The 23,806-nt window shown below is 46.0% G+C and overlaps 2 protein-coding genes and 1 long non-coding RNA gene across 7 annotated transcripts in view; 1 reads left to right on the top strand and 2 right to left on the bottom strand.

Annotated features, from left to right (window-relative positions):
* Positions 1-3,318: 3,318 nt before the first annotated feature.
* LOC136295964 (uncharacterized) lies at positions 3,319-9,003 on the bottom strand. The gene is made up of 3 exons (XR_010722846.1): positions 8,877-9,003; positions 8,252-8,386; positions 3,319-8,141 (listed from the first exon to the last, which is right to left on the bottom strand). It is a non-coding gene; the product is annotated as an uncharacterized lncRNA (long non-coding RNA).
* Positions 9,004-12,581: 3,578 nt separating this feature from the next.
* Positions 12,582-17,699, top strand: PDCD5 (programmed cell death 5). Its single transcript, XM_066194608.1, has 6 exons — positions 12,582-12,683; positions 14,511-14,551; positions 15,641-15,702; positions 16,141-16,232; positions 16,452-16,523; positions 16,746-17,699. Exons 1-6 carry the CDS (start codon positions 12,618-12,620, stop codon positions 16,791-16,793), a joined length of 381 nt encoding a protein of 126 aa, XP_066050705.1. The 5' UTR covers positions 12,582-12,617; the 3' UTR covers positions 16,794-17,699.
* Positions 17,700-18,333: 634 nt separating this feature from the next.
* Positions 18,334-23,806, bottom strand: part of ANKRD27 (ankyrin repeat domain 27) — a 57,129-nt gene continuing 51,656 nt past the window's right edge. For 4 of the 5 annotated variants that reach the window (XM_066194967.1, XM_066194965.1, XM_066194968.1 and 1 more), the window contains 3 exons: positions 22,337-22,418; positions 21,745-21,817; positions 18,334-20,072 (listed from right to left, as the gene is read on the bottom strand). In XM_066194967.1, the coding sequence (XP_066051064.1) occupies positions 19,788-20,072; positions 21,745-21,817; positions 22,337-22,418 (440 nt within the window). In that variant the 3' untranslated portion in view covers positions 18,334-19,787. The remainder of the gene's footprint in view (positions 20,073-21,744; positions 21,818-22,336; positions 22,419-23,806) is intronic. The other variant, XM_066194969.1, reaches the window with a different exon arrangement.

The following is a 23,806-nucleotide window of genomic DNA, read 5'->3' as shown; positions in this document are numbered from 1 at the left end:
ACGACACAGAAACGAAAGAACAAAAGGTGTGTGCAGGTGCCAGAGAAGCATCTGACACCTAAGACATCCCCAAAAAACACGGAGCATCTCTGAGCTCCTTCTTGAATACACAACCATCGAGGAGGGACAGTTCGGCTTGTTGCCAATACAGTTACAGGTTTTGAGGAACATTTCTAAAGCTCAACAGTGTCCCTGTCCTGGCACTGAGCTAATGCCGGTGAGAGGGGCACGGAACTTTCTCGCTTGGTTTCTTTCTAGGTCCAGAGGTCAACCGAAACTTTTTCTATAAACAGAATCATTAGCATGGGCGTGGAAACGCCCTGCTACAGCGCTGGGTTTTGGAAATCGGTCCGTCAAGCCCTTGGTCTGCAGCCAAAGCTCAGGCCGGAACACAGCACAAAGCCAAAGCAAGTGGCACCAACACGCGACAGCGACAGGCACGACAGAGGCCCCGAGGATGGAGAGGGGGATCTGAGAGCTGCTGCTCAGGAGCCGGCGAAAGGAGCTGCTGACGCGTCCCAGGGGGAAGTGCCGGTGTCACTGAGACCGCCAGCGCTAATTAGAGCCCCGCAGGCATCCCCAGGGATGGCACAGACACCGAGGAATAAACTGCCTCTCGCTCCTGTGGGCTGCCCCTCAGAAAACAGGCGAGATAAGGCAGAGGAATCGCGTGGGAAGCTTTTCATCTCTCCCGCCTGCGCTGCTCCGTGGCGGAGGGAAATCACCCCGAGCAGCTGCACCGCGGAGCGCTTAATCCTTCCCACAACCACCGCAAGTCCTTCACACCAAACCCTTCCGGAACCTTTCCAGGAGGAAACCAGCCCAACCAGCTCCTTTCTTCTGATGAGATTTTCTCCAGAATACTCACTCTGGGCAATCTTTGGAACCTTGTTACAATCGCAAGTAACATAAAAAAAAATAAAAAAAATAAAAAATAAAAAAAAAGCGACACGGTGAATGTGCAGAGATATCCACCATTCATAAATCAAAAACATGCTTAAACTAATATGTATTTTTAAGTGAAAAATATTAACCAAAATGACGACTGAAAAGGAAAAGAGAATTTTAAAAAGCAGTGAATGAAATCAGCTGTTCCATTTAACTTGAGTAAGTGCTTGTGAAAAATGACAATTTTAGTCACAGGCACAGGCATTTTAATGGTGCACACTGAACTCCGGAGATATTTTTTTAAAAAGAACAGCTACCTAAACACAAAGGCTCCAGTCCTGCAAGACCCCACATCAAGCTTGTGAGTCAAACACGCTCAACTTTAACAAAACTCAAAACTCCATGGCTTCAGCTGCACGCTTCAAGTTAGGCGCTTACGAGATGAGAGCTATAGGGAACATTTTTATAACAAACACCTGCGTGTAGGAAGCGTGCTGCGTCTGACCTGCCGTGCCTTAACCACTCACTAACAACTAAGACTTCTGACTGATGAAGCGCTTAAGCCCCGCTGAGCGCTCCGAGCATTTTCACCGTACAGCCCACTTTTCCTAAGCTGCGTAGTACCCCTTGTCACTTCCAGCGGCTTTAATACCAACAATTTACAAATTTAAAAGACCGAAAGTACCTTCCGCAGCACTGCACGTGATGCCAAACCACTGTGAGGTGCTTGTTGTCACCTAGAAACTGTCCTCCGACTCCCTGGTGGGACGAGACCTCGTCCCTTTCTACTTGCTCTAAGGCTTTGCCTGGCACCCACCTCGGCGCTCCTGGACGCGGACGACGAGCTCCCAGGCGGCCGCCGCCTCCCTGTCCAGGGCAGCGCGCAGCGTCACCTCGCCGCTCTCTCGCCCCACGCTCACCGGCGACTCCCCGACGGGCGGCGACAGCAGCTCGAACCAGGCGGAGGCGAAGCGCGCCGGGGCCAGGGCGGCCAGGCGGGTGCCCGGGCGGGCGTCCTCGGGCAGGGCCAGCGCCAGCGGCGCGGCGGGCGGCAGCGCGGCCCGGCGGCGGCGGGGCGGCGGCGGCGGCGGCGGGAGGCGCTTGGGCTGCGGCAGCACCTCCAGCTCCAGGGGCTCGCTGAGCAGCGCGGGCCGGCCGCGGTCCCGCGCGTAGAGGCGCAGAGGGATGGGAGCGCGCAGGTGGAGCAGGGAGCTCACCAGCACCACGCGCCCGCTGCGCGGCACCACGAAGAAGTGCGCGCTGCGCGGGAGGGCGAAGTAGCGCAGCTCCGCGTTGGCGCCCGCGTCCGCGTCCTCGGCCCGCGCCTGCCACACCTGGGACTTGAGCGCCAGCGTCTCCTCCACGCGGAGCTGCGCGGAGCCGGGGCCCACGAAGCGCGGCGCGTTGTCGTTGTCGTCCAGGACGCGCACGGTGAGCGCGGCCAGCTCCGCGGGCGCGGCGCCCTGGGGCGAGCAGCGCTTGCAGCACAGCCCCAGGCGGAGCGAGTAGAGCGCCCGCGCCTCGCGGTCCAGCGGGCGGCGGGTGCGCAGCCACACGCGGGCCGTGCGCGCGTCCAGCGACACCTGGAAGTGCGAGCGTCCCTCGCCCAGCAGCTGCAGGTGCCAGCGGCGCCCCTGCACCTTGGCGCACCAGGGCTCGGGCCCCAGCCGCGTCAGGGGGATGCTGAGCCCGCGCACCCGCGTGCCCGCCGGCCGGTTCTCCGCGACGTGCCCGTCGAACGAGGGTGTCCTGCGCGGGGCGGCGCGGGCGGCGGCCAGAGCCCAGCACAGCAGCAGGCAGGCGGCGGCTCGCCGCGCTCCGCGCCGCGCTCCGCGGGGGCCCATGCCGGCTGCGGGCGGCGGCTGCGGGCGGGTGCGCGGCGCTGCCCGGCCCGGCCCGGCCCGGCCCGGCCCGCAGTGGGCGGGCGGGGAGGAGCCGGGACACGCGGCGCCGCTCCCAGCCCCGCCCTGCCTTCCCTCGCCCCGGTGTGCGCCGAGAGAACCGTGCGGGGCGCCTGCTGGAGCGTGTCCCCACGGGGCGAGCTCCCGAATGCGCCCGCCGGTGGAGCGGCGCGGCCTCCCTCGCCTCCTCCCGCCCGCCGCCTTCCCCGGCGGCAGAGTTCTCCGTCTCCGGGCCGCGGGCATCGGCGCGCAGGTGATGTCCTGCGGTCTGCGGCGTGCCGAGCGGGCTCTCGCAGCACTCCGGTGTCCCCTGAAAGCATCGAATCGTTGGTTTCCAGGCAGCTGCCTAGTCTAAAATGCCAGGTTTGCTCTCAGCCTGTACCTGAGCGCTGTCACTGACCTAAAATCGCATCTTTGGTCACAATCAGCCCCCTTATACCTCCCCATCTCTGAAAGTAAAAAAAAAAAATATATATATATATTCTTGATGAAACGTAGCCTGACTCAAGAATGTTTCTGGTGATAACCGGAGAGAAATATAATCCAACGTTTATTTGCCTGTTTGGATTTTTGGAGTAAAACTAAAAACCCAATAAAACTAAATTTTGCCATGTTGTGACTACATAAATCAGGGATATTGTAGGAAAAGTTACTAGATTATGCAATTCCTCTTCAAAACAGATCAGTGCCTTCAAGAATAAAGTCCAACACAATATAAAATGGGAACTGGCTGTGTTTATGTAGTACGTGAATCATTTAAGATTAAAGAAGAGCAAAATAAGAAAAGACACTCCATATTGGTCACATTACTCAAACTTCATGAGACTGAATAATGTTTACATTTCACATAAAACAGTGCATTTCCCTTATGTGTGCCACCCAAGGCTGTGAAAAAGCTCACAGACACAAAGTTGTGCCTTCCTTTTAGAGAAACTGGTTATCTTTTGGGGGAATCGGCAGTCCAGGACCAAGTCGGAAGCCCATGGGAGACTCAGAATGAAAAATCCAAGTGCCCTACTATTACCAACGGGGAGCGACCTTCTCCATGTCATCCCGCGAACAATCAACATACAAATCATCGGCCTCACCCGTGAGTCTATTCTCTCCATTTACACCTCACATTGAAACGTCCCTATAAAAGCACCCTCCTGGATGGGACGTTATCTTCAGTGCTTTTGTGGGGGCTCTTTTTTGGCCTTAAAATAGAAAATTTGGGAGGTCTGTGGGTGTGTAGCGAGCAAAGGGCAATGAGGACTGGAATGGGACGAACATGTAATTTGGTCACAGAGATTCACATGGCTTCAAGATAAAAGGAAATTTTTTTTCCAAGAGTTTCCTAATTAGTAGGATACTACAAGGAATCTACAATTAGTATTTGGTCAAATTTTGATCAAGCCATTTTGTGAGAGCATTTTAGTGAGTTCTGTTTTCAACATCCACTAGGATTTCCCCCTATAAAAACATACCAAGAGCAATACTATATTTTGCAAGGAACGAGGAAGAACACTATGTTTCACTTCTGCGTCAGCAATTCAACAGATAAGTAATTTAAGCACACAGGTGGTGTTAACAGACTAAAGATGAGCCTCATTCTTGATTTCGAATGCAGACCTCAACCTACATTATCCTAATCAGCAGGTAGACAGGAAACTGGGAGGTTTCACAAGGGTTTTTTAGACAAAAATAGAGACCTTATAGTATTGTTTATTTCAAAAACAAAAGGATGTTGTTTTCTAGTTCACTGCCCTATGGTAATCATAGAGAAATACTTGAGACTCTCTAATCCTATTACCAACTCCGCAAATCAGTGGGAATCTGAATTGGTGCCCTGGGTATTGTATAGTCCGAATCCTCCTGACTTCAGCCCACCTCCAGAAATCCTGACCATGGTGGCTTTACAGGACAAACTCCTCAGGTCTTCTACTTCACATGTTTGTTGAGATCTAGAAGATAATAAACTTTACACATCATTTCCTTCCTTTTCGTGACTGTGGAACAGCACTCTCTGAGGTCTCATCAGGGTTCTCTGAATGTTCCAGACCATTCTCCCATTTACAAAAACTTTTCTTTCTGTTACCTCTAAATTTGGATTTGTCAAGATGCACCAGTTCTTGCATTAAAGGAAGACCTTTTTTTTTTTTGTCCTGCCTTGAATTACACGTGCTCATCTTTTATTACTTGAAGTAACTTGAAGTTTCCCTCTTTTCTCTGGAAAATCCAGGATTTAAAACCCCAAAACTAAATTTCCTGCCCAGGCTCACAGGCTGCACAGATTCTTGCAAGCCTGAAGTGCAGGTGAGCATCATTTCCAGAGATCTCACACGACCACAGATATCTCCTGGTCACACACAGGAGATCAGGCTAAACCAACCTGCTGGGTACTGAGGTTCACCTGTGTGACCAGGTGATGGCAAGGCCAAGATAAAACCAGAATCTCTGTTGGTGCTATGAACTCATGTTCAGGAATTACTGAGTTGTAACAGTCTGTAACTTAGTGATTTGTATATAAACGTAATTTTTTACACAAACATCATGGCAAGCGTTTGATGCAAAATTTGCAGCGTACAAATTGGAATTCCTCTGAAATATGAGCAGGAAACATTCTGAGGAAAATCTTGCCTTAACCTTCTGGGGCTGCAGTGTCAATGTTGAGGCAGGAAAGAAGAACAAGGCATTCTTCCTGGTTTACATATACCTTGTAGCTGAAGAGCAGGATGGCTTAAGGAAAAGTGGGACAATCAACTTTGCTTTTGATCAAAAGGCAAATATGCCTGAAGCAGCGAGTGCTCTTGACTGCCACATACTCAATAGCTGGCTTTCCAGGAGAAGAAAGGGGCTGGAAGTCCCCTAAGATCTTTTACTATAAATAACTGTAAATATATAATCATAACAGAATTAATTGACCCCTCTGGAGCAAGATGTTTTGTGTGTCACCAGGTGCACCTGGCATTCCTCTCAAGCACAAGTTTAAACCTTCCAGAAGGGCTCTGCTCTGCCGCATATCCAGGCAAAGGATAAAATATACACTATTTTCTCCGCACTCAGGATTCTACAAGTGTCTTGGCAAGCAGCTCTGCAGGATCCAGCCCAGAGTGACACACCAGCCCTGGTGTAATTTGAGATGGTTTGTACATTGTCACTTTTTGTAACAACACTTGTAGCTCCAATTTCTCAAATGCAAGTACAAGTGATAATCCTTTCCTGTGTAATTTTGCAAATTAAACCTAAATTATTCAGAAGTACAGCTGCTGTTGTCTAATCCTTGCTAGTTCTTTATGCAGCTTTCTCTCTATAAGTCACAAATTTTTCTTGGAATCTAGCGCTGAAATAAGTGCAAGAAGCACCTTCTGTCATGCTAAAAGCAGAATTCTCCCTCCAAAAGGGAAAAGCTAGTGACATTTCCAGTATCTTTCATTATTTTGTAACAATTACTTTCCAGTTTATTTCAACCAGCTGGAAGACCCTTTCTGCTGTTAAGCACGGTGTATATACAAGGCCAAGAATGTTAGAGCAAATGTTTTAATTACAATAATGTACCTAAATGGACATGCCTCTGCAGCTGGAAACACCTCCTACATGACTTAAAATGAAATTAAATCAGCTCCACAGCCATATCAAACAGGGAAACCTGAGGTGTGTTGAAATCAGACCACGCAGTCGTGGTCAACTGTCACTGAATCACACTCTAAAGGTATATATACTCTGTTCTCCCTGGCTGCTGCCTTACTGCTTCCCAATAGAAGCACATTATTGATAATGTCCCTGAACAGTTTGAAAACCTTTACAGAAAAGCTTCTCTTAAACCCCTAAGTCTTCACATGATAAAGTTTTTTGACATGTGACTGACACGTTAATTAAAGGGGTTTTTTTAAATAAAGATTTTTGCATGACTTTATCCTACTCTCTAAACACTCATTTTTCCCCCAAAACTATGTTCCATCGCCATACTGCCTTAATAAAATATCTGTGAGAAGCAGGCTGCTGTTTTCACATTCAGTACATAAAACACAACAAATACATATGCCCAACACTAAATCTCAGTAAACCTTGTTCCATTTTTTCCAATTATTTGTATACATGCAATAAACATAAAGAAGCCACTCATCCTTGCTTGTCTTTACAAGTGTAATTCTCCATAACTTCAGTATCTTTTGTTTTCGTCATCACATTTCCCTGTGTGTGAAACCCAAACTATTTTTACCTCAGCAGAACAAATCAGAAGAACAAATTACATTGTCAGACTGTGCAGATTTGGCAAAGAAAACGTATCTGATTCCACTCTGCCCAGCTTCCAGCAGGAGCCAGGCAGGCCTCTGGTGAGCTGCCCAGCATCTGGCCTGAAGGGCTGCTGAGAGCCCTGGCCTTGCAGATTCCCCAGTTTTGGGAAAGACACCACTGGACTGCAGCCCTATGGCTTGGGATGTAAAGGCTCCCAGGGTCTGGAGCAGAGAGCTGCCACAAAATCAGGGAGCCCACATCTGCCAAGGTCAGGAGCTCTGAAACCCGCAGATGGACTGACCTAGATCCAGTGTCCAGAGCAACACTCCTCCACAGAGACCTCCTGGTCTGACAGCGGTTTGCTCCCAGGCAGAAAGAAGCAAATTTTGAGGTAAAACACATCAGTACATTTAACAGAGAGGTACTTCCAGGAGGTTTCTATAAACAATCCTTTGAGAATAACCTTTGTTTAAATAACTCCGAACAGTGTGACAGTACCATGCACCGGTGCTTGGTTCATTTCAGGTATCTTACAGTGTACGTCACAATGAGCAAGGGTGTCAAGCAGAACAGTTATTAGAAGAAATATTCTGGTTTAGTCAGTGATAATTACTTTAAAGGTGATTTCTGCCCTTGTTGGTAGTATATTATTCTTTATCTCACCTTCATCTTTGAAAATTAAAGACGCTCGACAGTGATACAAACCTAAATTAATATTCTGATTTATCTAACTCACATTTTGTGCTCTTACATGTTGAAAATACTCAAGCATAATAATGCTGGAAATTTGGAAACCAAAGCTTATGGCTGCTGTACAGGGGATACAGAGAAAATACTGTCCGTACAGCCCCAGGAATCAGTGAGGAATGATACCTCTGCGAAGGATTCACCTTTCATGTGATATGAAAGTGTGGTGAGACAAGCTGAAGGCAGTCAGTCTACCTCTTGTTTAATTCTGTTGGAAATAACTGCAGGTAAAGCACAGCACAGGCAGCAGATCCCCTGCTTTCCTCATCATTCTGTCAGGATATTCACTTTGGTCCCGCTCCACTTCCCTCTCCTGCAGCAGCTCACAGGGGTGTGGAACAGCCAAAGCTCTGCAGGTCGGCTCAGGCCTTCTCAGCACACCTTGACCTAAGCAAAGGCAAATGACAGAAGTAAAACATGAACAAGCTGTACTTTTTACCCCCATCTCACCTTTTCTCTCCCAGCTCTAGTCTTTCAATCACCCCCCTCTAGCTTACTGGGAAATCTGCCCTCCATTTGTTCCTCTGACTCTCTTTTCATCTCAGGGAAACAGCAGCCAAAAGGGGAAACAGACAAGGAGGTAAAGTGGGTAACTTCGATATTTTTCATGTGCATCTTTTATTCCTTGGGCTCTGAAATAAATAATTAGAACCAACAGCATTCCAACCGTTTAAAGTAGACATTTTTCCATAGGCTACAGCAAAATTTAATAGTTAAAATGCAATAAATACTTAACAGTGAAAAAAAGATAATCTAGTGCATCCCATACCTGTGTCATTTCCAAAAATAAGTAAAAAATCAGCACTAGCTCGTGCCTGCTACTAAAACAAGTACATACTCAGGAGAACTGCTGGCTTACTGCATCTCTTTTTTAAACAGTAGTATCTTTTAATAGAGCCATGCTTCAAATGCATGAAGTTCAAAGAATATGGAAGGGTTTATTTCAGGTTGTTTAGATTTATTTTTTTTTTAAGGAAAAGTAATTCTGGTGGACAACAAGGGTAAACCTCCACATCTCTATGTAGCAACGTTTATAAAACTCCTAAATGAACACTTCTATAAAAGTGAGAGTATCTAATTTTACTAAATAAAACAATACTACTGGCATCTGCAACAGCTTACCTTTTAACTTAGAGGGGTATTTCTAAATTGTCTACTCCTTTTAATTCATAGTTCAGATGCTTTTTTGGGGAGCTGGGGAACATGTTTCAGAATAAGAAAAGTTCAGCTGCAAGGAGAGCCAAGGAAGAAGGACAATCCTGATCTTCTCTTACAGGTGCTGCTTTACCTGCTCAGCTGAATGCAATGGCTCTAAACTGTCAACACAGTTGTGCCATTCAAGTTAATTCCTTCTCTGAACCTGAAATATGGAAAAAAATCTTTCAGAAGGGACAGTAAAACAATACAGTCAGCATTCCTCATAAACCAAACCAACAAATGAGTGACTAAGTGCTTAATCTCGTAGAAATTTAACAATACAGTAAATATTATCAGGGGAAAACATTCCAGTTCCAAAAGAAAAACAGGAATTAGTTTCATCCACAGTCCACCCTCACTTCATATATGTGCTGATAATGCAGAGTTCCTGTTTTATTTGCCTGCTGTGCTCCAGCTCATTGCACACAGCTGCTTCCCATGGGCACAAGTACAATACCCAGAAGGAGAATGAACAACCTGAAGTATAAGATTTTAGCTGAAAAACTCAAAGGCTTGCATGGTCTACTTCTTGAAAATGGGGAAAAAAAAAAAACAAACCAAAAAACCCGTTTAACACAGATGTTTTTTAAAAACTAAGGTGTATGGGCATATATATAGTAATAAAAATCCCACTAATCAAGTAGTTTGCAGGTTGGGCTTCAACCCCGATTCAGTTCCTACTGAAATCTGTAAGATACTATCACACCTTCTGCATCCTACTTTAAATATATATATATATATATATACACATATATGTGTATAGTATAAGGAAACATCTGAATGTGCTCCTCACATTTGATGACACTATATGGATTGTGTTCCTATAAAACATTTGCTATTTAGTCTTTGAAATTAAAGGCAATTTAAAAGTCCGTCAACAAAACTGGAAAGAGTAATATTTTTCCTTTTCTCACTCCTGTCTTTTAGAATCTGAGATCTCCTCACACACGGACACCATTCCCTTTCCAAATCTATTCTACTGCATTTGGCCATTATTGCATACAAATCTTTGTAAAGCCATGATCCAGCCTGACACTGTTTGTCACGACACATTAATTTATTTATTAGAGCCCGCTGCTGAGACACCATTCAGAGTGTTGCATTGCAAATAATCCTTGTCTGCATTGGTGCATTTGTTTATGGCACAATGGAAATTAAAGAGGAAATCTTCTATGGTTTTGGAACAGGCACAACGTTATTGTATAATTACTAATTAGATGCTTAAAATTCGCTGTTAATTATTGAAGACTGTCATTTCCAATCTCGCAGTTAATTTTTTTAAAATTTCTTTCTCATCAAACAATTCAGTTTTTCTTTTTTTTTTTTTTTTCTTTTATGTTTCTTTTCCTAAAGCACCTTACTTCGGCTTCTGTAAGGTGGAAAAATCTTGCCAGGCTTATTTTGAAGGTGTTGCAATGTTTGCCAATTTTTTGTAACAAAGTTTCTGTGATTAATTTCTATTAAAATTTTCATTTAGGCCAGAGACGACTAAGCAAGGATTTCATCAAGCAAGGATTTCATCAAATGAGGATTTCCAAGCAGAAGTGCCAAACACAGAGTTTAGTGTTGTCACAACCATCAGTATTTTGCTTTATTTGCAATTTCTTGAGCGGTGAGGTGTATTGCTCATGCATTTTTTCATGCATTCTGTTATGACTCTAATACAGTGTCATTCCGAGGATCATTATGAGGTCAATGTGAGCAGTACTTAAAGAAAGACACCATTTATAGTGAATAAAACCTTGGGGAAAAAATCAGCAGCTTTTCTTGAGCCCTCTAGTGTTTGAAATTGAGTCTCAGAGGGCTTGTGAAGGATATTGAAAAGCATCTCCTGGAGATTTTTACATATCTCAAGTAGTCCTGAGAACTCTGATGAATTCCTAATGTACACATAGTGCATTATTACTTGCAAACAAATTCATACTGAGCATTTTTGACAGCTGACATTCCTAAAGAATACAGAGGATAAGTTTAAAAAATAGAAAAAAACAGTCTCTTTAAAACATCTCTTTTCTGTTTACCATCCTTCATCAATATAAATGAGGCACAGAATTCTGTGGGTATATCGAAAGTGTCTAGAACTCTCAGGAACCCACCATTTCTGCATCACAACGAAAGGTTCTGAACTGTACAAACAATTCAAAACCCAACGCAAAAGCATGAAAGGGTGGACTCTGAGAAACTTTGGTCCGTCCTTTCTCGCTTTTGCATCAAGAGCCGCCCAGTTTGCAGAGGAAATGATCTATAGCTGGGAGCAGCTGAAAAAGAAACCAGGTAGCTGATGAACCAAAAATGATACACAACATAAAGCCCTGCTGCCTCCAGACTGCTGTAACGAACCAAACTCTCCCTTTTGGCTTCCCGAGCCTCGGATCGTAATTGACAACAACTACGGCACCTTCTCAAAACGCAAAAACTCATCAGCTGCCAGCTCCCTGCTAATAAACTCATCCAGAGCAACTTAGTAGGACATAACCTTTAAATGTGTGAGCAAACAAAACGCAGTGAAAGCCGCGACAGAAACATCTACGAAGCGAGATGAAGTATTAGGATTACTGCAGCTTTCTCTGGGCGAAGCCAAGCATATGGTGGTATAATGGAGCATGAATTTACAGCAGCAGAGATGTACGATAGAGATTAAAGCTTCATCTGGGAGAACATACTGCACGGAAAGAAAAAAAAAAAAACACAACAAACCCACCCCAACAAACAAACAAAAACCGCCAGCGATAATTTTTTGGTTTGTTTTCTGGTTTAAGCGTGGGCGCCGAGCGCTCTTGCGTAGAACGAGGGTTCCCTCTGCTGCCCACGGGCGAGGACAAACCAACCGGTGCCGTCCGAGCCGCTAAAAACGCCATCCCGACACAGCCCTGGCTCCCGAGGAGCCTGATGGCGCCTCTCTCAGGGCCGGGATGGATGCGACGTTTCCCGGCACGGCGGACGGGCTCCTGTGATCCGGCTGGAGGGTGCGGCAGGGAAAGGTCCGGAGGGAATCAGCTCCACCAAGTTTGTCTCTGTTCGCTGCAAGAGCTGCTGACACATTTCGGTACTGCTACGAACTAGACCAGAAATGTTTGGCGACACGTCTTTGTTAGCCCTGCTTTAAGGGAGTTGTGGTTTATTCATCCTGGTAGAGCAGCTTTTGGGGTTGTTCCTTCGGTTAAATTAAATCTCGAAGCGGAAAACCTGCAGCCTTGAACAAGAAGTGTGACGGACCAACAATAAAGGCCGAAATTTGAAATAGTTACTTTTCTAACGCGACCGAAGCTATTAAACGAGTGTGCTGGTATTCCTTGCATTGCTATTTTGACGCTATCAGAGTGTCCTCGTACCCAGTCTGATGGAGGCCGGTACCTTTGTCAGCTTTTGGGGAGAGTTTGGGGGTTTTTTCTGTTCGATACCAAAGACAGGGCCGTGGCTGGAGGTCGGGATGTCTTTTCGCCCCACTGAGGACCGTGGACCGGAGTGCGGAGCAGGGGGTTCGGCACAGGGAGGCACTTTCGGGGAGCCCCAGGCGGACAGAGCGCCCTGCCCCGCCGCCCCCGCCCTGCCCTGCCCAGGGGGCTCGGCCATCGGCGGTGGATTGGCCGCGCCTGCCCAGGGCGCGGCGGGCCGGGGGTACCGCTCGGCGGTGGATTGGCAGCGCCTGGCGCGGGCGGCTCAGCCATGGCGGACGAGGAGCTGGAGGCGCTGCGGCAGCGGCGGCTGGGGGAGATCCGGGCCGAGCACGGGGTGAGGGCACGGGGAGATCCGGGCCGAGCACGGGGTGAGGGCACGGGGAGATCCGGGCCGAGCACGGGCCGAGGGCACGGGGAGATCCGGGCCGAGCACGGGCTGAGGGCACGGGGAGATCCGGGCCGAGCACGGGGTGAGGGCACGGGGAGATCCGGGCCGAGCACGGGGTGAGGGCACGGGGAGATCCGGGCCGAGGGGACGGGGAGATCCGGGCCGAGCACGGGGTGAGGGCACGGGGAGATCCGGGCCGAGCACGGGGTGAGGGCACGGGGAGATCCGGGCCGAGCACGGGGTGAGGGCACGGGGAGATCCGGGCCGAGCACGGGCTGAGGGCACGGGGAGATCCGGGCCGAGCACGGGCCGAGGGCACGGGGAGATCCGGGCCGAGCACGGGCCGAGGGCACGGGGAGATCCGGGCCGAGGGGACGGGGAGATCCGGGCCGAGCCCGGGCGGAGGTACTGGCGGGAGCGGGGCCGGACATGGGGTGAGGCAGCGGCTGACCCTCCGCCCGAAGCGCTCTCGGCGCCCCTCGGCGGCTGCGGAGGAAGAGGAGAGGCATCTCCGTGGGCAGGGCGAGGGGAAGCGGGACTAGCCCCGCCGTGCCGGAGCTTTGGCTGCAACGGGCACCGAGCGCAGCCCGGCCCCCGGCGCCGCCTCCCTCCGCTCCTGCCCGGGGAGGTCCGGCACTGGAGCGCTCCCGCCCCCGGCCGCTCACTGCTCCGTGCATTACTGCTTTCCTAGTGTTTCCAGCCATCTCAGCGTTCAGAGCTGAGTCACAGGATCACAGAGTTGTTAGGGCTGGAAGGAGCTTCTGGAAATCATCCAGCCTCTCACCAGGGCAGGGGCACCTGGAGCAGGTGACACAGGAACGTGTCCGGGTGGGTTTGGGATGTCTCCAGAGACGAGACTCCTCCCCGGGCAGCTGCTCCAGTGCTCTGCCACCCTCCATGGAAAGAAGCTCTTCGTCGTGATGAAGTGAAACTTGTGGTTTTGTTTATGGTCGTTGCTCCTTGTCCTGTGCTGGGCACCACTGAAAAGAGTTGGACACCATCCTCTGACACAATCTATATACGGATTTATTTGAAGTGGCAATTTCCTTGTTCCTGTGAAGGATCTTCCCCACCTCCAGCCAGCCCCATTTTCTGTCTGTGGTTTTCCATCCTGCTTTAACACTTTCAAATGTTACCTGTAAAATTTGAGGTGTTGACTCCATATGAAGTTCAGGTTTTTTCCCTTTTTTTGTTCCTTGCTTCTGAATAGTCACCAGTAATAGTGACTTGGAAGTTTACCCCCTTTTATTTTTCATATGTGTTAGTGTTTAATGCAGGAACCAACTCTTGTAAAACCCTCCTCATTAGCTTTTCATTGGTTTCAGGAGTTAGACTTGATGATTCTTGTGGGTTCCTTCCAGCTCAGAATATTCTGTGATTCTGTGACTTCAGCTGCCCCGCTGAGAATGTGCTCTGTTTCATTTTACTGAACTTACCGCAATGAGTTTGTAATGCTTTTGTCAGTGTGCTGGCCTTTGGGGAAGCCTGTTATCCCGGTCGTGAGGGGAAGGGCTCTCCCTGCCCAAAGGCACAGGAATGTGTGGATAGACCAGGAGCAGCACTCACCCCGCTGCCGGCACGGCTGTGCTGGGAGGAGAGCTCAGGGTGGCACATTTATCTGCTGGGGCAGCAGATTCCCATTCCCAGCATCTCATCCATGGGCAGGCTGCCTTAGCAGGGAAGTTTTTATCTTCCTTGGACTCTGCTGGAATTTAACTTGGTGTCCTGTGTGGAATAATTCTGGGTTGTGATATTTGCTCTGCTCTCCTGCAGGATCCTTCTGCTGATCCGTCGCAACAGGAGGCAAAACAGAGGTATAAATGAGACTGTTGAGCTTTGGTCTTGCATCTAATAATTTTTAACCATTTACTCTTTTTTTTTTTTAGTATTTCTTTTCTTTGGAATGGTGCCCCACATTTGTTTTGTTGCTGGGAGAACCACCAAAGGGATTGAAATGGATGAAAGGCTTGGCGCAGGTGTGGCTCCCGTGGCATGACCTGAAGCCTGCCGGGGTGGGAGGGCACCAGGAGGAAGCAGCAGCTGCAGCTCCTTTTCACCTGGGGCTTGTCCGAGCTCAGTGATGCAGCCGGGGCCCTGGGGAAGCACCGTCCCTCCCCCTGTCACCTGCTGCTGGAAGGCAGAGTCCCTGGCTCCTAGGGTTGGTAGGAGTTTATGATCCAAGTCTTGAAGGCTGGCAGAACTCCTCCCAAACGGCTGCTTTTTCTCAGTAGTGAGGTTGGGTTTGGCTGGTATTGCAGTGGGAAGAGTTCTTCCCGGCTGATTTTTCTGGGATATCCATTCCAGTTAAAAACATGAAGCAAAATGATTTTTTGTCAAAGCTCAGTGTGGGAACAGTGTTGTGCTAAGGGGACAGTTGTAAACAAGTGTTTGAAGAGCTGACTGTGCACAGTCCAGGTTTGTATTAACTGAAGTTTCATAAACTAAAGCTCCAGTTTTGCAGATACTTACATCAACTATTGTAAATACATGGAGACTTAGCGAAAAGTTCTAAATACATAAATGAGCTTTGGTTTGGTTTGGAAATTGCATGGACAATTCCTTGTGCCTGCCTTACCATGCACTGCCTTGGGGGGAATTCCACATGGATAAATGCAGGATCTAAAGGGTAGCACAGCTTTTGTCTCTTAAAATGTAACCATGAGCAGTGACAAGGTGTAAGTATGAAACTCCACCTTGATTTCTCGGAAGATGTGTAACTTCCAGCATACACAGAGTGCCCAGAACAGGAAATGCTGTAAAAGACACCATATCAATGTAAGGTTTGCAGTGACCTAAACAAGTCACTTCCATGAATCAAAAGTCTTCTGTAATTTGCTGCTCTGTGCATGTTATTTTAGGTGTTTGAAATCCCACTTTTTATGTGTGTTCACTTTTCCTTACAGGGAAGCAGAGATAAGAAATACTATTTTAGCTCAAGTTCTTGATCAAGCAGCTCGTGCAAGATGTGAGTATCCAAGTAACTTTCTAATAAAAAAATCCTCGTCTAAGTGACTTCTCAAAAGTGTGTGTTGTACAGAGGCCAGACTAGAAAAATGCTGTTGTTGCTGAGAAGATAAAACTTGCAGCTTTTCAGTTGGCAATATCAGTGATTAGAAGGGAGAGGCTAATGGATATCTGAATTATGTTAATGTTTTGGGGTTTATTTAAATTAGTAGGAGGAATTATACTGAGAGTCAAAGTTGTTTAATCAGGGGCAAATATTTAAAAGTAAGAAATGTAACTGTCTTGTACCTGGCATAAATGAAAATGCCTTTTTCAGTTTATGTCACGACCCTGGCATAAGGAAGATTGTTTGCTAGGGACATTTCTCACTTTTTTGTTACTAGTGAAGGTACTGGAGAATGTTTTAGACCCAATTGAACAGAGCCTGTTTTTGTTGCAGTAAGCAATTTAGCACTTGTGAAACCAGACAAAGCAAAAGCAGTAGAGAATTATCTTATACAGATGGCAAGATTTGGACAGCTAGCTGGAAAGGTGAGTATATTTCCTAATTCTTTCTCACAGATATTTATTTTTAAAACCAACTCACTCTAAAAAAACGATGTTTGTTAAAGATGTAAGTTAAATTAACTGTAAATACCCTCCTAAAGACATAATTCCATCCAAAACTTTTTGTAAGAAAGGAAATTGTAATTGTTTGATACTAAGCATCTCTCAGAGTGTGTTTATCCACATTCTGTTTGCCTTTCTCAGGTATCAGAACAAGGTTTGATAGAAATACTTGAAAAAGTGAGTCAGCAGACAGAAAAGAAAACAACAGTGAAGGTGAGTTTCCTTTCCTAAACGTGCTGTGTGAAGTAGAGCAGCAGAACTGCAGGTGTGGGACAGTCGGGGTGGAACTTGGTATTTGCAGCTGTTGCCCTGCTGCTGCTGGTTCCATCAGGGCATTTGCAGCTCCTGGAGACAGCTCCCAAGGACTGGGACAGCCTTGTGCCAGCCTGCATTTACCATCACCCTCCCATTTTCACTTTATCTATTTCATTTTAGTTCAACAGAAGGAAAGTCTTGGATTCTGATGAAGAGGATGATTATTAATACTACTGTAAGGCTGCCAAACAATAGCCTGGAAAAATGCTGTTCACAGGCAGAATGCAAGATCTGAAAATGTTTACACTTCTTGACTTTTTTTTTTATTATTATAAAAGGCCAACAAATAAACTTGTAAAATAACTCTGAGAAGGGGGATTTTATAACTTCGAGTTTTGTAGTATAAGAAGCCTGAGCAGTGTGGGGTTCCCTGTGGCTTCATTGGCATGAATGTTTTGTTGCCCCTTCCTCACTGTAAGCTCTGCTTTCAGCCACTGCACGCACTTAACTTGCTGTTACTGGAGATCCCAAACACAGGAGGCAAGTGAGAAACTGGGAACAGCCACTCAGAGTTTAAACTCTGAGCTGGCTCTGCCACAGCAATGTTAGAAAGGAGATTCCCTGAGCTCCTGAGGATTCCTGTCCAGCCAGTCACCAGCTCCTAAGTCCTTGAGGGAATTGAAAAATTGAAGGTGTCCCAATAGTGTTTGGATCAGGGGACTCCTGTCAAGCAATCTGGGTAAAGAAATGTTACCAGCAGTGTTCCCCTGTCAGTTCCCGGGCTCTCAAACACAGCAAGTTAACTGCGTCAACACACAGCACTGTTCAGACACCTGGTATCATGTACTCTTAAAACTACCTCCACTTTTATCAAATGGCTGGAGTGTTTCTTACCTGGAAAAAAAAAAACAACAAACATTTTCCTAACCTCGGCAACTCCTGCATGCATAAAGTAAAACTGAACTTGTGCTGTACCTTTATTGAAGACTATGGTTATGGAAATCAGTAGGATAAATACTGTAATGTGCTGATGCACTCTCCCACCACAACCCCCTCCTCTGACATAATTTAACAGGATTGTGTACAATTCCAACTGCAGTGTTTTTTGGAACAGAATAAACTTGTTTCAAGTGAGCAGCAGTGGGTGTGGTTTTTATCTGTCTGAATGTGGTTAGAAAATATGAAACAGTTGTTATTTTTTGTTTCATTTCGTTTAGACTGTGCATTTTGCTTCTCTGTGTTTGTAATTAGGATGCCTTAGCTTTAGTGATAATGTGTGCCAAATTTCTTCAGACTAATCACCCTTACTGAGTTTGAAGCCAGAGTGTGGTGAACTGATTTTTCTTATCTCTATAGCTGAGAAATCTGAAGAATAGTTTAGTTTAAAGTGCATGCTACAATTACAACACAAGCAAAAATCTCACTCTGTAGTTTGGAAATCAGATCTATAATAGTCTACTTGATCTTAAATATCTGGAGTATTCTTGCTACAGGTAAGGACCAATGACTTACTCTGGGTCATCTTCATAGTGTCACAAGAAGGAAAAACCTGTTACCTCTTTCCTTTTGTGTCTTTTGACTTGTAATAGCTGAACATCCTTTTTTTAAAATTTGAATATAGAGCTAGAGAAGGAAGCTGTGTGAAAATGTTTAGTTTCACTAACAGTTCTGTTTTGTACACCTCTGTGCATAAATCTAAAAACACAGAACCTAATGAAGTTACCTGTAAATGTAGGAGGAAGAGAAGTCCAAGAGTAAACACAAGGTGAAGTCTTCAAATGCCTACAAAAGCAAGCAAGGTAACCTGTAATAGACTCCATGCTTGGACAGAAGCACTCACAGAAAACAGCTTTTTCCAGAGTTCTTTTACTAGTTTTTTCTTTCCATCATTTGGCACAAATCCAAGGCACGTCAGAAAATCAGATGAACTCATAAATTATTAGAAAAATAAACACATTACCCTCAAATCCAAATGTCATTGACATTTTACCTCTTAGATTAAAAAGTTAGCTGAAAAACTCTCCACTCTATCTTCCAGCTTTGTATTTTGCCAGGTAGTTTACCAATACCACAGTTAAAAGAAAGAGAATTATCTATACAAACAGTTCATGAAATAAAATGCAAGCTGGATGTGATGAGCCAAGAATAAAAAAATACTGCACTGCAAAACCTGGCTTGTGCTATTTACACCTTCTCCTCCCATAACCGAACAGTAGAAAACGCACTTCAGATCTAAGCAGCCACTCGGTAGTTCCCTGTGAGCTTTAATTCTTCAGTGATCACCCCTGGGACCGGGGCAGGATTGGGCTCTTGCAGCCAGTGCTCACTGATGGGAGAAGTACCTTTCATAAGGGGAATTGCACCTTTTTCAGAGCAGCCTCCCAAGCAGTTTTGTCTGTGGATGTTGCCCAGGTTCAGAATCACGAATACTTGTGCATTTTTGCGTTATTTGCTTTAGAGGAGGGGAAAAGCAACTTAATTTTGTGTGCCCTTGCACCTTGTGCTCGCTTCTGCTTTTTGATTAGGCTGTGAGCAGCAAGTCCAAAGTTTGGCCTCGTCCAGGGCTCTCCACTTTTCCCCAGTATCCTGGCTCCTCTGTAAGAACTCGATCTTGCAGCTCCAGTACAGGGGAGCATTGCTGAGAGATTAGCAAGGATTACATCCCTTCACATTAATAATGCAGATGTTAGGGACTACTGTTTGCCCAGCTACGGAAATATACAGAAATATATACTATAATGGTTTGTAACATTACAATAAAAATAGAGACATTTCAATTACCTCTGGCAATAAATACCTTGTTATCCAATATATCTTTTTTTATATATATATATATAAATATATTTATATTCTGAATGTAGTGATAAAAACTGAAAATGCAAAAATTATTCAAAGACTTTTAAAACAAAGTGGGTGGCTGAAAAATACAATCCAGGATTTGATTTGGTTTACTGTTACATAGACCTTTTTAATAAGTGCTGAATAGAACAGGAAAGCAATTTTGCTGTCTTCATCTCGTCATGTCCCTGTTGGTGAGATCAGGAATGGTCTGGCTGTGTGGTCACCGTGAAGAGGAGTCAGAACATTGCAGCTGTGCTGCAGGAGCTGTGCCTGCTCTGAACTGGGGGGTGCGATGCCTCCCACATCTGACACACCCTGAAGGGAGAGCTACTGAAACCCACACCACCAGCTTCCTCGGGCTTCCAATCCGTGTGTTCCCTGTCAGTGATGTGCAGCTGAGCCATGGCAGTGCTGTGCCTGGGGCAGCCCAGGCTCTGCAGGGCTGGCTGGGCCACTGTCACTGTCACTGTCACTGCCCTGCTCTGCTGGCAGTGCCACACTGACCGTGTGTCTGCGCTGCATTAACCTGCTCCTGTCAGGGGCTGCCGTGTCATCATCATCTTCCACAAACTCACCGCTGCACCCCGGGGCAGTCACCTGACCTGTGCTCTGCTCCAGCATTCCAACAGATTTCAATTTGCTTTTATCAAAGCTTTTAATAGCCATCTGTGAGGAGAGAGGAATGCTACGTTAAAAGCATTATCTACTTTCTTCATTAAGAAGGAAAATGAATACATTGTTTCTTGAACATTACTATCACACGAATTTCATGGCAACAGCCAAGATTTAAAATAGCACATTTTGTAAGAGAATAGTTATATATTTGGGCTGCATATGAGAAAACCAGAGGCCAACCTGCCCCAGGCTACACGCACATCAGTGCCAGACCTGAAAACAGACGTTCCAAAACTTACTTTCACCTCACTATCCCAACATCATCCCAACTCTTCTAAACACCTTTTGTAATGCAAGTCTCAGGGCACTTGAGATGACCAGCCATTTCTTGCACTGTTAAGAAAAGTGTAAGTAGTAACAGACAGGGTCACCCAGGTACTGCTGAAGGCAAAGGCAGCATTCCCTGCCTCCAGGGGTCACCTGGCAGGGAGGAGACCACCACCCTCCCACCCCCTTAGTGCCTCTTTTTGGTCCTTCCAACTGTTCCTATCTTCCACACCTGCTCCTGTTTCTCCTGTACAGAGTGGGTGGCTGTCCTGGATTACTGGCCACTCTGCAAATGTTAAAATAACCAGGAGAAATGAAGAGAATCCAAGCATGCCAATGACAGATCTTCTAAGACAAGAACTAAAGGAGAAAGTAGCTTATTTTACTGAAGTCGTGTCAACAATCTTGGAAAAAGCTGCAGGCAGAGGTTATGCACGTTTAAATCCACTAACAATTCAGAGCTGTGTGGACTCATGAATTAGTTCAGCCACAGCTGTGTGAACTCACAACCACAGAACAGGGCTGGAGTGCTCTGTATCAGGGTCACAAATGAGTTTTCTGACACCTGGGCACTGAAATGACATACTGCCTTCAGTGATCCACAGTTATAAATCTAAATCCCAAGTTAAGTAGTGGAGTATTATCATTTAGAAAGAATTAATAAAATATTGCAGCTTTATAGAATTAATTTAGTGTTCTCAAGGCTTTTGGCAAGTATTCAGGTCTTCTATGGGCTGTAGGAAAAGGAAGAGTATCCCATTTTTCAGAAGGACATGAGCAGCAGAGTTTGCATTTCCAAGGCAGTGTCAGTCTAATGATGGGCAGCTGCTGGACTAACGTGGTAAAAACGGGGTTTTTTTGGACAGGTCATTTTTCTCTTGATTTAGTGTTCTGAAATGGCTCAGCAGAAGATGCAAGGAGAGTCAAAGCCCCAAGCAGAGGTGAATCTATTGCACACGACTGTATCATGGCTGACAGTGCAACGCGCAGTTTGCTGTCACCCTTGCAAACAGTCTCCTCTTACAAGCACCCTTAATGCAAACCCTGATTTCAATCTACTGAAAAATGTCTCTTGCCAAAGTAAGCTACAGCTCCAAGAAGCTGCAGAGTTTTTCAGTTGTAGGTTTTGCTGGACAGGACAGAGAAAACAAGAGAGAGATGAAGCCTGCAGTAAGAGGTTAAGAGGTTTAAAAGTAAGACTGAAGTGTTTAAGAGGCGCCACAGAAGCACCACTGAAGTTTCAACAATGATGAAATGAGCGATTCGGCAAACAGAACTTCTGTGATTCAACCACCACCACCACTAGGTAAACCTTCTTTCCATGTATCCAGAGTAATAGCAGAGCAAACATATTTGGTGTAATAAAAGAATAATCTGAGAAAGTATTTCCACTTACCTGGTGCAGTAAGTGATAGTCAAAATTAGGGACACTTTTGTCTCTTGTTATTGTTCTCCGTAAGTGTTTTTCTCTGAAGAAGATCAAAGAAATTAAATGTCTTCACATAAGCCTTTCATAAAAGCCTCCCTCTCAGAAGCTCCACAGGGCGGAACGGCCTCACCAGAGACAGGCAGCTCCCTGACAACACCTTCCCAGAACTGCAGCCTACTCGTATTCCCTGTATTTTACTACGGAATTTACATTAAGGCTTAAAAAGATAATGAGCAAAACCCAACCAATGAGTGAACACCACTGCAGTATTTTTGAGCAGTCTGGCTCTGAAAGGCTTAATTGATGGCACACCAAGTATTGGTACAATTCCAATTTTAGAAACATTTTCAAGCGCTCCCTCAGCACCCCAGTGAGTTTGTCATGCCCAGAACATCTGCCTGGGGCTGTGACCGTGCCAGCCCTGCAGGATTAACACCCCGTCACACCACCATGTCATGTGTAACCACCCCTGACCCACTCTGGGGCTTTATTAGCAGCTGCACTTCTCCTTTGCTTATGGGAAACAACAAACACACGCTGAGCAAGCTTCTCTGCTTACTTGTTAAATCTGTTAATTGATTGGACCAGTTGAAGTTGTCTGCTTATGGGATCATCGGCTTCCTCACAGGGCTTAGGATGCACTGGGGGTTTAAAAGAACAGGCGGCTAAAATTACAACTGAGTCTCACTTAGGAATCAAATAAACACAGTTCTGATTTTAAATATAACAAAAAACTGTAACAGGGCTAACTTGAATTAGACTGGTGATTTATCTTTGGGAAATTTAAAAACTTTTAAGCTGCAGAAGTAAACATTCTTCCTCAGATTAGTACAACCGGCCAAGCTTCCGAAGTGACACTAATTCTGGACTTCGAGGCCCTGAATTCCAGTTTTTACCAACCTGAATTAACACACAGATGCTAAACCACCTCTTCTTTAGTATTACTTACTCATCTCTTCTATTGCTCCTTCAGAACTATTCATAATATTTGAAAGAACTATTCTCAAATTTAGGTATCAGCATGCTGTGATCAATTGTGGTTTTCTATTAACCAGACATTCACAATCTCTCCAAGAGAAGGAGGCAAGAGTTTGAAAACTCAAGGATGCTGAAATAGGCACTCCTGCTCCTCATCTTCCCTGATTGCTGCTTTGCAGCCTCCCTGTTTTCTTTCTACAGTCCTGGTGGCATCAGGCCCCTTGTTGAGCTGTCCAGCTCGGGGGGAGCAGCTTTTCTTACATGCCCAGGGGAGTGAACTTGAAAATTCACCAGAAAAACTTCTGAGGCATCAGGGAGCAGTGGATAAGGCAGATCAGAAGCTGGGGGTGAGAGGAGAGGAGAGGAGGGAAAATCTGTGGTCCTTAAGCTCCATCTCAGAGGCTGCTTAGGCACATTAAGAGAAGGGCCACGTGTCAAATCCTTTAAGGAGTGAAATAATTTGGCATCATTGACTATAACATATAATGCTATTGCTATCAAAAAAGGGGAGGTCAGAGTTAGCAGTGCAAGATAAAAGGTATCCAAAGGACGGTAAGTCTTCCTTCCCAAAGCACCTGGGCCCTGCTGCAGCCCAGCTGTGCTGTCACTGCACCACCTCCTGCCACTTGCTCAAAGTCCTCTGCAAACTGTGCTGGAAGGTTCACAGTCACCCCTGTAGCTCTCATTTCTGTCCCAGCACCTGAGAGACAGTAACCAGTGAAGAGTTACTCCCTGACCTGTTTTAGGGCAATAGAAATGACACCCAACAGTCATTTAAATCTGGTCTGCTTTGCACTGAAATGCACAGCTCTTATATGGTTAATTGTATCATCTCAAATGTGGTGTGTTTTTATCTTTAAATGTTTTTGTAGGTAAAATTCACACATATGTCCCAAAGCAGGTGAAAAGTAAGTTTGAAGCAAGGTCATGAGTACAATACAAAGTCTGCTGCATTTAATTACAGTATTTTAGGTGTTTAGGTGTTTCCTATCATAAATGTGCAAAATAATTGACTGTTCTATTACTATATGTAAAGCAATTACATCAAATC

The sequence above is a fragment of the Chamaea fasciata genome, unplaced genomic scaffold (genome assembly GCF_029207755.1).
Source record: "Chamaea fasciata isolate MVZ Bird 193981 ecotype frontalis unplaced genomic scaffold, bChaFas1.0.hap1 SCAF_12, whole genome shotgun sequence".
Classification (NCBI taxonomy): domain Eukaryota; kingdom Metazoa; phylum Chordata; class Aves; order Passeriformes; family Sylviidae; genus Chamaea; species Chamaea fasciata.
This window is presented reverse-complemented; position numbering and strand designations above follow the sequence as displayed.